This window comes from Camelina sativa, chromosome 19, assembly GCF_030686135.1.
Source record: "Camelina sativa cultivar CO46 ecotype springtype chromosome 19, ASM3068613v1".
NCBI lineage: Eukaryota > Viridiplantae > Streptophyta > Magnoliopsida > Brassicales > Brassicaceae > Camelina > Camelina sativa.
In genome coordinates this window covers 11,218,027-11,232,679 of record NC_141898.1, presented here as the reverse complement: position 1 = coordinate 11,232,679, position 14,653 = coordinate 11,218,027, and the positions used below count along the sequence as shown (strand labels likewise).

The following is a 14,653-nucleotide window of genomic DNA, read 5'->3' as shown; positions in this document are numbered from 1 at the left end:
AAACACTGTCTCTGTTCTAATTATACCTGCGAAATAAATTTCTTGAAATGTATATTAACTTTGTTATTTTATGGAAAAAGATCTGCCTGTTAATTTGAGAGCAAGAAGAATTGGTAGTATGATAGATCATCATCTTCATGGAAATAATCTCTTACTGTATGGATAATTTGGGGTTTGTTCCAGTAATTAAGGAAGTCATATCGTTTATCTTACTTTAATCTAAATTAATTATTAAGTTTAACAAACTCGAATTCTCGAGCTTTTTCTCTTGACGTCGATTCAATGACCTAGAACCTATGGAACACATATGCAGGTATACACGGTCATTGGCAAGTGTTTGTTAATTTCGATATACTCCAATAAGAACCTAGACATATATTTCGTTAATTCTATATACTAAAAAAACTTTTGATTAAAATTTCTAAGAACAAAGAATTGAAATATAAGAACACCTTTCTTATTATTGATTTAGAAAACTCTCTCAAAAACTAAATCTCTCTCTCAAGTCTTATGGAACACCTCTCCATAGACTCCTATATTTATAGGTTTTAACTTTTCCTAAATCTATTAGAATTAACATATTACAACTTATTGATAATAGAAACTTTTCCTTTTCCTTAATCTATCTCTTTTGGCAATTTCCTAGGAGATAGCTTCTTCCTCAAGTTGGGATTATCCAACATTCTCCCCCTTAATTCCAACTTGAACTCTGGGTGCTTCAATCTCTTGTACTCTGATCAGATTCCTCATTTCTCTGAACTTTATTCTTGCTAGTGGTCTAGTGAAGATGTCCGCCTTCTGCTCCTCACCGGGAACATGCTCCACTTCTATCTGATCATTCTCCACACACTCATGAATAAAGTGATACTTTGTGAGTATGTGCTTACTCCTTCCGTGGAACACTAGATTCTTACTTAGAGCTATGGTTGACTTGTTGTCAATCCTTAGTAAGATTTTCTCATCTAGACTAAGTATTTCTCTTAGCAACTCCTTCAACCATATTGCTTGCTTTGCTGCTTCTGTAGCTGCCATAAACTCAGCTTCACATGATGACATCGCCACTGTGTGTTGTTTTTGTGAAGTCCAAGTGATTAATGATAAACCAAGATAGAACACATGACCTCCAGTACATCTTCCATCATCAATATCAGCTTTGTAACTACTGTCGCTGTATCCAAAAACCTTACTCAACCCATCACGCTTGTAGAACAAGCCTAAGTTGGTGGTTCCTTTCACGTACCTTAACAAGTGTTTAAGAGCTTGTCCATGTACCTCTCTCGGACTCTGCATATACCGGCTCAAAACTCCTACAGCAAAAGCCAAGTCGGGATGTGTGTGAAGCAGATACCTTAAACACCCAATCGTTCTTCTATATCTTGTGGCATCAATCTCAGGTTACTTTTCAGCCTTTGATATCTCCATACCAGGCTCCAATGGTATGTGCGTTGAGTTACACGAATCCATCTTAGTATCAAGAAGAATACCTTGAGCACAACCTTCTTGTTTTATTCTTATTCCATCAGCTCCTTGTACTACTTCAATACCAAGATAATATGTCAACTTCCCGAGGTCTGACATCTCAAACTCTCTTGACATATCCCTTTTAAACTGATCAATGACTCCTTGTGAAGTTCCTGTCACAAACAAGTCATCAACATAGATTGCCACTACCAGACTTTCTTTCTTGTCACTCTTGAGATACACAGTAGACTCCTTTATGCATCTTTTAAAGTTCATCTTCTTCAGAACATGATCAAGTTTCACGTTCCAAGCTCTTGGAGCTTGACGTAGACCATACAACGCCTTATGTAGTCTGTACACTCGATCCTCTTGTCCTCGTTTAACAAAGCCTTCTGGTTGGCACACATAAACCAACTCGTTTAAGTCACCATTTAAGAATGCGGTTTTCACATCAAGGTGATGAATCTCCCATCCCTTCGAAGCTGCGATAGCAATGAGTAGTCGAATAGTTTCCATTAGAGCTACAGGTGCAAACGCTTCTTCGAAGTCCACTCCTTGTTGTTGTACATAACCTTTTGCTACAAGTCTTGCCTTGAACTTTTTCAATGATCCATCCGCTTTCTTCTTGATTTTATACACCCACTTCAACCCTATTGGTTTAACACCATCCGGCTTCTTAACTAGCTCCCAGGTTTTATTTCTAGCGATAGACTCCAGCTCAGCCTTCATCGCTCTAACATATTCTTGCAAACTTAAAGCTTCAGAAACAGACTCTGGTTCACCATCTATGGTAAGTAGAAGTCGTTCACTCTTCAGCTCAGATAGTAGAACATAATCATTGAGGAGGAGATTATATTTAAAACGATACTTACCATGTTTAACAAAAACAACGAATGATTATTGAAATTTGAAATTTCAACTAAAAGTGATAGATTATAAAACACGATGTCGATGCACATCTTCAAAAAAATACTAGACTGATTTGACAGACTCGATTTTAATGAGTATATGTATATGTGAAAAGTAAATGTGTCTAAGATGATAGCATCGAAATATTTATCGAGCTTACTTGGTCGGAAGGTGAACATTGAACAATATGTCTTAAGTCACTTTAATTTTTGGGATTTTAATTGAAAGTACCACATTTACTTACAATCCTTTCTAATCTACCACAAGTGAAAACTACTTTTCGATTCTACCACAAGGGACACTTAAAAGTCGTAAATACCCTCTTGTTTAGGAGAAAAATTTGAAATTAATTGTGTTTTTTTTATCCAGTTGAGGGGACAATGTACTTCTGACAACTGACATTTAATATGCACAAAAGTAAAAATCAGTAGGCTAAAGAAATGAGCTGTGAATGTTTTGAAGAAGAAAGAGAAATATGTAGACAAGTTATGACATTTAATTGAGTCTGTAGACAAGTTATTCCATAGACAAAATGATTTTTTTGTAGACAAGTTTTATTTGTAGACAAGTTATTTCGTAAAAGTTATTTTTGTAGATAAGTTGAGCCGATAGACAAATTATTAAGTACATAGTGACAGACAAGTTTGTGGACAAGTTGGTTTTGTTGTTTTCGGACCTATAATAGACAAGTTGGTTTTGGTGTTTGTGGACAAGTTTCAATTTGTTAAGGTTGTAGACATATTTTTTTTGTAGACAAGTTGGTTTTATTGTTTATTGACAACTTTCAATTTTTAGGTCTATAAAACTGAATCTGGACAACATACTAAGATCTTAGTAGACAATTATGAAATCGATGGACAAATCGTAAATATTTCCATAAAAAAATAGACATCACAAAAAACTATAATTTTGAAGTGATGAGGTCCATCTCCTCGATGCTGCTACTGTTGGTTTTATGATCCATCATGAAGGGACAAACCGAGGATAAATAGAAAAGGTTATCGATTAGTGGCCAAAGATGGGATAATGGAAGTTGAAAAATGTTATACTTACACTATATTATGGATTACATATGCAAGAAAAGAAAGATTGTGGTGGCTCTCACGTCAGACGGAATTTTCAGAGATTAAATCCGCGTTTTCCTCCATTAGTTATCTTTGGCTACCGAAGAAGAAAACCAAAGTTTTTTTTTGTTGGATTTTTTTAATAAAAAGTTAGAAAACAATGAAAAAAAATAAAAGGTTTTGTTGTGTTTGTGGATTTGTTGTTTTTAGAGAAATAGAGTGTCCCTTAGTGACAAATATGAAGAAAGAGAGAAAGAAAAAGTGTTAGTTTCATTTCTTATTAAAATTTTTTAAAAAAAATATGAAAAAGGTTAATTTAGTCATTTAATGATGTAAATGTGGTATTTGTAAAAAAACAGTTATAAAATGTGGTAGATAGAATGAGAAATGTTTTTGAATGTGGTAGATTTATTTAAAAACTCTTAATTTTTAATGTAAATCGAACGTGCACCTGACAGTCAATAACAGTTCTTTGGATGTGTTTTATGTCAAACAAAAAGGGAGGTGAAATAGATTAGGCTAAAACGTGTTTTTGTTTTTTCTTTTTTCTTTTATTATGTATAAATTAAAAACTTTGAGATATTTGACATTAGATAATACTGCGAGCGCCTCTGTGAAAATATTGATCCATCCAAGTTTGTAACTTTTGTATGAGCAACTTGAACAAAGTCTTTGAGGAAATAAACAAAAGTCTCATGATTTGACAAGTGTTTATTATAATTAGTCATGCAAAAATGCTTATAGAGAGAATAAGACATTTTTTTGCATAATTTTTTTTTGGATTTTATGTTTATTATATAGTAAAACTTCATATAATTGATTATGTGAAAACAGTGGTTCATTGTACAAACGAAACTGTGGGATAAATTTTCCTAATTGGAACATTTGTGGTATTAAGAAAAGGTAGAATCAAAAGACTTGTACATATATTGCCGTGTAATTAATACGACCAAGTGCGTATGCATACGCGTAAACAACATCATACTGCATTTCTAATGATAAAGTTAATTTGAAAAATTTGAGTCGGTGTGTTAGCTAGTCCAATGGATAGAATTGGTATTACAAACAAAATATAGGAGTAAATTTTATAAAACACGAATTTCCTAATTTTTAAAAAGTTGTGGCTTAAATGAAAAAGGCACATAAAAAACGTAACTAGATCAAAGACTTTACAGGAAGAATAACATGAATATGAGTAGACATATAGAGTTGTCAAAATGGGTGGGCTGTCTATGGTTTGCCCATGTCCAATTCATTATGGATAGGTCATAGATAAGCCCATATTTTGAACGGGTTTAAATGGTTTGGTCCGTTTTTGTCCACGGACAAAACTGGACGGACAGCGTGGACATTGGGCGGCCCATTAGTCTGAAAATTCTAGGTTAAAATCGATTTGGGGAAAACACAAATCGATTTCTTATTTTCTTTGAAGCTCTTCTTCTCCTAAACATAAATCGATTTCTTCAGTTCTTCTCTTCGATTTCTTCAGTTCTTCTCTTTGAAATCTTCATTTCTTCTCTTTCGATTTTGGTTTCGATTGAAACTGGGTTTGCTTTACTTAGATTGAAACTGGGTTTGCTTCTCTTTCGGTTTTGGGAGGGACCCATTTGAGATTTATGTTTCTTCTCTTTCGATTTGTTGAATTGTAGAATAGCTTCCTTATAGATTATTGTTTGTGCTCTTGACATAGATAACACTTGCTTTTTAAACCTTTTTCATGTTGTTAGTTTGATTCTTTTTCTCTAATTGGTCTTTGGTTTTGGTTATTTCAGATGGGTGATACACTAAACCTTGAAGATGATTATATGAGTGGAGATGATTATATGCTTGAGCATGATATGAATCCGGATGAAGAAGAACATGTAGGAGATGAACGTGTAGAAGCAGATTCAGTAGCTAGTACGGCTGATAAGAGGACAGGCAAGTCTACAGGTAAACGTAAAAGGTCAAGGTGTTGGAAAACTTTTGAAATTGTTGGAGATAAGTTGGATGATGGTAGGAATAATCTTAGATGCACCCGTTGTGAGCATACTTATTGCCTTGATCTTCGTAGAAGTGGCACCAATACTCTCTTGCGTCACATGGAATCATGCTCAAAGACTCCAGGAAGCACTCCTTCATGTGGAAACAGAAAGTTAGATATGATGGTGCTTAGGGAGATGATAGGATTGGCAATCATAGAACATGATTTGCCTTACTCTTTCGTTGAGTACAGAAGAATTAGAGAGGCTTTTCAGTATGCAAATTCCAACATCGAGTTTTGGTCAAGAAATACTGCGGCTGCTGATTGCTTAAAGATCTACGAGAAAGAGAAACTGAAGCTTAGAAAGATGTTGGGTGAAGTTCCGGATAGGTTTTTTTTAACAACAGATTTGTGGAGGGCAATCACAATAGAGGGATACATGTGTTTGACTGCACACTATATCGATAGTGGATGGAATTTGAAGACAAAAATCTTGTCATTTTGTGCATTTCCTCCTCTACATACGGGTGCTGGAATAGCTACAAAGGTGTTGGCATTGCTAAAAGATTGGGGAATGGAAAAGAGAGTGTTCACAATTACGGTTGATAATGCTTCCTCAAATGACAACATGCAAGGAATTCTCAAGAGGCAGCTTAGGAAAAATTTGGTGTGTGGTGGAGAGTTCTTTCATATGAGATGTGTTGCACACATCTTGAATCTGATTGTGCAAAACGGATTGGATGTGATTGATGGTGCTCTAGAGAAAATCAGAAATAGTATTAAGTTTGTGAGGGTGAATGAGACTAGAAAACAATCCTTTCAAACATGCGTGGAAACAATGGGAATTGAAGCTAAGGGTGAACTACTTTCAGATGTTTCAACTAGGTGGAACTCAACTCACCTTATGCTCTCAAGAGCAATCATCTATAAGGAAGCCTTTCAGCATCTTGCAGAGATTGATACAAGTTATCAATCTTTCCCTTCTGATGTTGAGTGGACAAGAGCAGAGTTGATCTATGAGCTGTTGACCCCATTTGCAGAGATGACGAATTTGATCTCTGGTTCATCTTATCCAACTGCCAATTTGTATTTCAATCAGGTATGATTGACATAATAACGATGTGATTTAACTTTGATTTAGGTATTCGACATATTAACTTTGATTTGTCCTTGGTTTAGGTATGGAAAATTGAAACTTGGCGGAAAGCTCAAGAGTACTCTTATGATGATGTGATTTGTGAGATGGTGAAAGGTATGAAGAAGAAATTTGACAAGTATTGGGAGGATTATAGTGACATACTTGCTCTGTCTTTGACATACTTGCTCTAGCTGCATATTTGTGTTTGAATTGTTTCAGGATTTTTATGCTTTCATCTCCCAAACAGTTGGTGCTAATGGCAAGTCAACATTAGACAAGTACTTAGATGAACCGGTTTTGGACATGATGGCATTTAAGAGCTGGGATGTCTAAGACATACAACTTCATGCTTTTGTTTGTGACTTACTTGACGCAACACATTTACGAAATAATTTGGCTTATAAATAAACAGACGCATAGGTTCACAACCTTCATCAATCATCATCACCTTTCTATTCTATCGTTCTCTCAATTCTTAAAATCTTTTTCATCAAATTGCTTCCAGAGAAAGATAAAAAAATGTCGACGAAGATGATCTTGTTGAAGAGCTCCGATGGTATCACGTTTGAGATCGAAGAAGCTGCCGCACGTCGAAGCCAGGTCATAGCTAACATGATTGAGGACGATTGCGTGGGCGGAGGTATCCCGCTTCCGAACGTGAAAGGCAAGATTCTTGCGTTGGTGACCGAGTACTGCAAGAAGCACCCCGTCGTTGATGCTAATCCTTCCTCCGTTGAAGTAGTCAAGAAGCGGGATAATGCTATTAATCCTACCTCCGTTGAAGATCTTAAGAAGTAGGATGAACAGTTCTTGCTAGAAATTGATCCATCCACCCTCTTTTATCTCATTCATGCTGCGAATTACCTAAGCATCCAAAGCCTTCTTGACCTAACTTGACAAACTGCCGCGGATATGATCAAAGACAAAACTCCTGTCCAGATTCGTAAAGACTTCGGCATTGAGATTGGTTACACACCTGAGGAAGAAAAAGATGTTCTTGAGAAGAATAAATGGGCTTTTGATTGAGCCGATTTTCCAAAAACTATAAGCAGCTTTCTATCTTCTTTAATGTGTGTGTTTTTTTTTGTTTCAGTTTCTTGATAAATAATGTAGATGATGATGACTTCATCTAGACATCTACGTTCTATATAGTAATCGTACGTAAAAATATATATTCCGTTTATTATGATACTAAAAAGATACTCTTTCTTACTTGATAAATAAAAAGTATTCCTCTAGTTGTTCTTTTGTTCTTTTGATTAAAATTCTGATATGTTATGGCTTTTTAACCCTATCAAATGTATTTAACATTATAATTAATTCAGTCAAATATCTTTAACTAAGCAGATTTAATTAAGAAAATTACATACAATATTGCTTAACAAATAAAAACTGCATAAGTAAAAAATGTACGTGTGGGACTGTGGAGGCTTACTTAACCAGTTAACTATATAAAGATTAATGTCTCTGTTCGAATTAAACCTGTGGAATATATATTTTTGGATAAACATGAAATATATTTTTTGAAATGTATATTTTTGCATATATTGAAAAGAAACCTTTAAATTTCAGAGGAAAGAAGAAGAATTTGTAGTATGATAGATATGATGATCATTATCATATTCATGTAATCTCTTATTTTACGGTAGATATGATGGTCGTTTATCTTATTTTTTTTCGTAAAAGCACATAATTATTTATTAAGTTTAACAGACTCCAGTTCTCGAACTTTTTCTCATGGTTCCGATTCGATGACTTAGAACGTAACACAGTTATACACACGGTCATTGGCAAGTGCTTATTAATTTCAATTCAATATGATTGTAGACAATCTGTGCTGACTAAGATTTTTTGTATTCATTTAATTCTTACGATTAAATTAGGTGAATGGCTTGTTGAACCCTATAAAACGTATTTAAAATGATACTAACTTTAGTTTTTTTTTTTACAATATAAGTTTGATTTCGTTCAAGTCAATGAAAACTTTTGATGTACTTTTTATGAGACTGGTAAATGGATAGAAATTTTGATGACGCGTAGTATGCATGTATGTATACATTAACGTCATAGTGCACTTTTTTTGGAAGAAAACAATATTATTTGAGTCGATCGGTGGTTATAATTCAATGGATAAAAAAAGAAATGACACATGAAATCAGGAGGAAACACTGTAAGCAAGAATTTCCTAGCTAGTACCAAAAGAAAAAGGAGTTGTAGTTCTAACCAAAAAGACCGAAAACGTTAAAAAAAAATATCAAAGACTTTGTGAAAGCTAATGAGCATCAACTTAATGCTTTTTGTGACTTACTTGACATCTATAAATCGAGGAAATCTTTAACAAGAACAAAACATATTTATTCAGAAGTCTATTTCTCTTGTTAGATATACTACCAAAAAAAACAAAAATAAATCAAGAAATGGTGTTGACAGAGGCTGAGATTGAAGCCGAATTGAACCGTATTATGGAAGCACTAGAAGTAGATGAAGAGAAAGTGAAGGTACGTAACATGTTCTTTTTTTATATGTTTTCGCAACTTTTTAATATTTGATGTAGCTTGAAAAGATATCTCTTGGTAACAAAAATGTAGGATTTGGAGAAGAGAATGATGGAGGTGGTTGAAAAAAACAAAGGAGGTATAGATCCCAAGTACACGAAGACGATTGAGTATCTAAAGATGGATAAGCGACTCAAATCTATGATCAAAACTAGAGGAAGTACTTCTATTGTGAAGAAGAAGAACTCTTCCTCCTCATCTCATTAGATATATGAGAATATGAGATCATCAATTCATCATCAGATCATATTCATGCACATACTAATCTCTTACGTTAAATCTATTATTGAATAATTTGGGGTTTGTTTGTACTCCAAAATGTAGTTTACCTTAATTCTCTTGGTAAATGAATTCTCATAATTAATTATTTATTTTTCTTTTTTTAATAGTAATATTTTTCCTCTGCTCAATTCTATTTTCCACCTACAGTACATATATGTGGCTGACTCATCTCTGTGTTAACAAAGTCCAATTCTTTAGCTTTTCTCGATTTGGATAACTTCAATGACTTAAAACGTAATCATATTTGTGAGCCATAATTTCAATAATCCAATAACTAGGCGTAGACATATAATTTCGTTTAATGTTTTGTTGTGATACTATTTTTTTTTTTTTTTTGTATTAGTCAGTTTGTGCTTGAAAGTCTCAAACAAAATAATATTTTAAAACAAATATAAGTTATAAAAAACAAATTATTAAATTACATTATAATTTTTAGAAAAAATGTTGATTCATGCTTTAAAAAAAAGCACGGAATATTTCCTAATTTTAGTAATTAGGAAACTCTTATGAGTTATTGTGGGTAATTTTCCTAAAAATATAGGTTAAAGAAATTTAATATATTTAACATTTTTGAAGAATATACATTTTTTCATCGAATTTTAAAGAATATTTTTAAAAATAGAGATAGGTATGCTGTGATTGTATTAAACTATACGGGGTTGGGTTTTTTTTTTTCTGATTTTATGATGTAATATATATGTTCTTTGATATCAAGTTCATAAGTTTTTGATAATTCAATGGTTATTTTTGTATTTTTAGTATTATTTATATTTTCATATGATACTTGAGTTTTTTATTTCATAAATTTAGTCTTTACATATATTTTAAATTTTATTATGTTAAGAAATAAGTTTTTGTTTCTTTGACTTGAAAATTATATTCTTCTATTACTAAAACAATACTGAATATTTTGGATGTGAATATAGTTAATCTAAAATATTCGGTTTTCATTAAACCAAAAAATTAGATGTATATTTGAAAAATTAAAGTATCTTCCAATGAAATTAAAATTGCATTTTTAATTCCACAACAAAACTTTATTTCTTAGCTTACAAAATGAAAGTTATCTTGCACCTCTTTTTTATTTTTTTTATTGCTTACAATGATTAATGGGATAAGTGATCAATGTAAGGAGGATGTTTACTGTGAAAGCAGGGACATAGAAATAAGATACAAAGTCTGTATGAAGCATGATAATCGGTTCCTTTGATAAGCGATACAAACTTGAATTCAAACAATAAACAAATATCATATGTATATAAAACTCAACCAAGTAGAAGATATAATTTAAGTGGACATCAGTTGCAAGCTCACCTTTGCTTCTCTCTATATGCTTCTAAATTTGCTTTTAACATTCATCAGCTGTGTTGCTTAATTCTGATCGGGACCCGCTTCTAGACTACTGTGTTTTTCTTCATCCTTTATCTCACCAGCAGATCTTCCTCTTCGGCATACTTTGCAGAGATCCGACACAAGCCACAGTCTCCACTTTACATGCATTATACAGACCCAGAAACACTTAGGTGAAACCATTTCTGATCAACTTCACAGTCACCACAATAGCCAGCCTTCCAGATCTCAACACGATGGCCTCATGCTGTCAATAGTACTTCAGAAAAGACAAAGGTCTCTGACCTTGAGGACAATATGTTTGTGAGAATAGACCGTGCAAACAGCAGCAAAAGACAAAGAATATTCCAAGGAAAAAAACTCAAACCTGAAGATAATAATGTTAAAGAGAATGAAAAATCAATAAAACGATTTTCAAAATGTTCAGTGTGTTTACGGAACTTGCAAATGTTTCTCATGTAGAATTTTATAACCACACACAAATCTTGGACTTTAATGAGCCTCTCATAACCACCTATTCTTCTACTGCGATTTTAGTTGGAATTTACGGAGATTGGTCACCTCAAGAGCAGGTTTAGTGGAACAAAGAGATTGGGAAGATACTTAAATATCAGTGCAACAGTTGGCAAGAAACAGATCTAAGATGAACTCTTAAGCTCAGCTCATTGTTTAGCAAGCGCTTATATATCTCTCTACCTTCAGATCAATTGAGACTCCTTACAGGTTCAAAGAGAGGTTCTGATCCGAAACAGAATGTAGAGTCTGAGAGACTCGCAGCCGTAGCTTGCTTTAGACATGTAACATAATCGGTTTGCAAGTTCATATGCAATACTTAATTACTGGAGAAAACAACTTCCCCTGGCCAGTTCATGATTACATAAATATTTAGGATCACAATATACATTATAAGATACTAACTGCATCAACATGACGTCTAATACCAGACTCTGGCTAAAACTATCTAACGATCAGAAACTTCAAAAAATGTTGAACAGCTAAAGGGCCTAGCCTGACTTGTCCACAACACGAAAAGTAACTTCACCAACTAATAATACTAATTTGAAAATCATAATAAACCTAGAGATGGAACCACTGTGAGAAGAAAACTTACATAAGGAACACATTCTGTGTTGCGTCTCCTAAGGTGTAGGACTTGAAACTCGGCCACTGGTCTAATTTGATGTCATCTTAGCCGATACAACTCGGTTAAAATGACACTCAGTTCCTTGAAAACAAAATGTGACACACAAAATCAAATACAAATTATGTTCTCTACATATTACCTTATCATCTCTAGAATTACACAGCTTTTTACCACACAAAAATAGCTCTCCTCTTTCACCGGAGCACTCGTCTTTTTTCTCCCTCGGATCTCCTCCAATTTCTAGATTCAAACACATCAATACATTCTCAAATTCACAGCCTAGAAATCTTCCTTACTCTCCCCAAAATTAAGAGACATAAAGAATAAAATTATGTTACCTGGGAACGAAAAGTAGAAGAAGAAGAAACCCATCATCGTCGGATCTGATGAACATATTCTGGTGGATCGAAGAAGAAGAAATCCACCACAACCGATCGACCAGCGATGGGGGTAACATCATCGTCGGATCTGCTCAGATTGGTAGAGAGAGCCATGGCTAGGATGAGCAACACAGTCGGACCATGGTATAAACGACGCCGAAGAAACAGAACAGTCGATCCATGGTATCACGACGACGAAGAAGAAGAGATCGAGCCATTGATTAAACGCTATCGTTTCCCTTTTGTTTAGTCCACATAGGAGTAAAATCATCTCAGCTGTATTAATGTTATAATTTGATAGGGTATAAATTTTTACTGAGTTGTCAACACATGCTTTCAAAGTAGAGGCTGATGTGTCTTGCTCTATTAGGAAGGAAACCCATAAAAGAAAAACTTTCGTCCTTCCTCTGCGCTCGATTAGTCTTTTTCGTCTTTGGTCTTTCGCATCCGTCAGGTTTGTCTCCATCTTGAATTACTTCGTCTTAGGATCCTTAAACTGATTGGTAAACCTTAGATATTGCCGGGAATCTAGTTACCCTACTCTGTTTTGGAGCCAAGACCACCTAATTAATTGGGTTAAGGTTTTGAACTTTTTTTTATGCGAAATTTGATTATTTTTTTGAAATTTTGGGCAGAGAAGATCTTGCTATGTTCGTGAATAGGCGGAACCCGAAGAAGAAGATCAAAGCTATTCAAAAAGCAATAGACGGGTTTAACAAAGTATGAGTCTCTGTCTCATTTGAGTATTTGTATGCTTTATTTTGAATGATTTTTTTTTTCTTTCTCATTGTTAGTATATTTCCATTCTCAGGGGCTTGAGGGAGTACGACAACTTGAGACTTATTACCTGGATCAGGCTGCCAGAGACCTTGAGAAAGCAAGCTTATACGGGGAAAAAGACAAATCATGTATGACCAAATCTTTTTTACTTGCTCTAATAACAGTCATGACCATCATATGGGGCGTGTTCGTTTGGCAGTCGCAGGTTCCTCTATCAAACGAACAGGGCTCATGTGTTATGTTTGATTTTAACTCTAATTAAATTATCTTGCAACTGCATCAGTTTATCTGCAACTTAGGGAGTCTTCCCTACAAGATGCTAAGTACTATACCGACTTCCAGCTGCGTTATCTAGAAGAAGTGAGACCTTTTCTAAAGCATTTTTTTTTTAATAAGTTTGCTTACATTGAACTGAACTTGGTTTTGTGCTCTCAACCCTTTTTTGTCAAACAGATTGCGAGCCTCCAAACTCTCCAAAATAGAGAGATTGAAGCACTGCAGCATGGAGCTTCCACCAAACAAAAGACGTGGCTGCATTTTTGTCTCTTCTTTTAGTTTCATGTTCTGTTTCTATCGCTTTCTATTTTCCCGCCCAAACAATGAATAAATTATGAACAATTCGCCTTTAATTTCCTTGAATCCATGCCAAGTTATATCTATCGACTATTTCTGCCAACTCTTTCTCTTTTGTAAAAATTTTCAAACTCGGGCAAGGTTGATTTACTTTATCGTTTATACTCTTAACCCTGAGGTTTAACCACATTTCCGATACTTCTTCTTTGCTCATACCCAAAAAAAACCATGGCAAACAAATCCCTCACAAAGCTTCTCCCAAACTCTTCATTATCTACCTTTTACTATGTAAATTTACATATGTACATATATGCAGATATAAACTACACTCACATTGCAAGCTTCTCTCCCGCCAAAATTATCTATGATGACTATTCTGAATGATAATTAAAGCAGTCGTTGAGTTTTGATTCATCACATCTTAGAACTTGGTTATACTTTGAAAATTTAACACAGCACTGAACATATAAATGTGTATCTGGAACAACACATCCATTTCATTGGTATGCATGTATAAATTTATGTCACGATGCTTACTATTGTATTGTCTGTCTCCTTTCTATTTCGGTAAATTTTCTCAAGTTTGGTGGTCATGTAATCATATATTTGATCAATTTACTAAAACCCCTTGAGCAATTCTACTAGAATTCGTCTCCTCTTACCATTCACAAAACTTGACAAAAGCACTGCATCGTGAATAACAAACATAGTTTTTGATTACTAGATTAATACCGTCTAAGTTAAAAAGACCCGGCTAATTCATACTACAAATGAAGTATGTGGGTGTAATAAGTGAATTATTTGAACACAGCCAATTATGGCATCAAGATCTGATTCTCCCTTCAAAGACGTAAAGGCGAAGCTAATGGAGATGAGGTCACAGCAAGCGAAACGTATGGCATCACGAGCAGAGACAAAGATGGTAGAAAAAGAGAAAGAAGAAGCCGATGAAATTAGAGGAAGGAAATGGCCATGCTTTGTTCTAATGATGTAGTATTAAACTTTTAAGGATGGTTAATTTAATCCAATTCTACCAGTAACCTTTTTCTTTTCA

At 34.2% G+C, this 14,653-nt stretch overlaps 2 protein-coding genes, 1 long non-coding RNA gene and 1 pseudogene across 5 annotated transcripts; 3 read left to right on the top strand and 1 right to left on the bottom strand.

Annotated features, from left to right (window-relative positions):
- Window positions 1–7,054: 7,054 nt before the first annotated feature.
- Window positions 7,055–7,748, top strand: LOC104766091 (SKP1-like protein 11 pseudogene; annotated as a pseudogene).
- Window positions 7,749–8,848: 1,100 nt separating this feature from the next.
- LOC109130977 (uncharacterized) lies at window positions 8,849–9,469 on the top strand. The gene is made up of 2 exons (XM_019241226.2): window positions 8,849–9,033; window positions 9,124–9,469. The coding sequence occupies exons 1-2, from the start codon at window positions 8,953–8,955 to the stop codon at window positions 9,295–9,297; spliced, it is 255 nt and encodes an 84-aa protein (XP_019096771.1). The 5' UTR covers window positions 8,849–8,952; the 3' UTR covers window positions 9,298–9,469.
- A 1,087-nt stretch (window positions 9,470–10,556) lies between these two features.
- Window positions 10,557–12,578, bottom strand: LOC109130734 (uncharacterized). 3 transcript variants are annotated; one of them, XR_015591740.1, is made up of 4 exons: window positions 12,205–12,578; window positions 12,038–12,106; window positions 11,834–11,947; window positions 10,557–11,580 (listed from the first exon to the last, which is right to left on the bottom strand). It is a non-coding gene; the product is annotated as an uncharacterized LOC109130734 (long non-coding RNA). The 3 variants fall into 3 exon arrangements; XR_015591741.1 differs by having other exon boundaries at window positions 10,557–11,089; XR_015591742.1 differs by having other exon boundaries at window positions 10,557–10,981.
- On the top strand, window positions 12,311–13,683 carry LOC104766089 (uncharacterized). Its single transcript, XM_087501063.1, has 6 exons — window positions 12,311–12,490; window positions 12,567–12,700; window positions 12,882–12,966; window positions 13,058–13,154; window positions 13,310–13,386; window positions 13,480–13,683. The coding sequence occupies exons 1-6, from the start codon at window positions 12,311–12,313 to the stop codon at window positions 13,579–13,581; spliced, it is 675 nt and encodes a 224-aa protein (XP_087357189.1). The 3' UTR covers window positions 13,582–13,683.
- The last annotated feature ends 970 nt before the right edge of the window (window positions 13,684–14,653 follow it).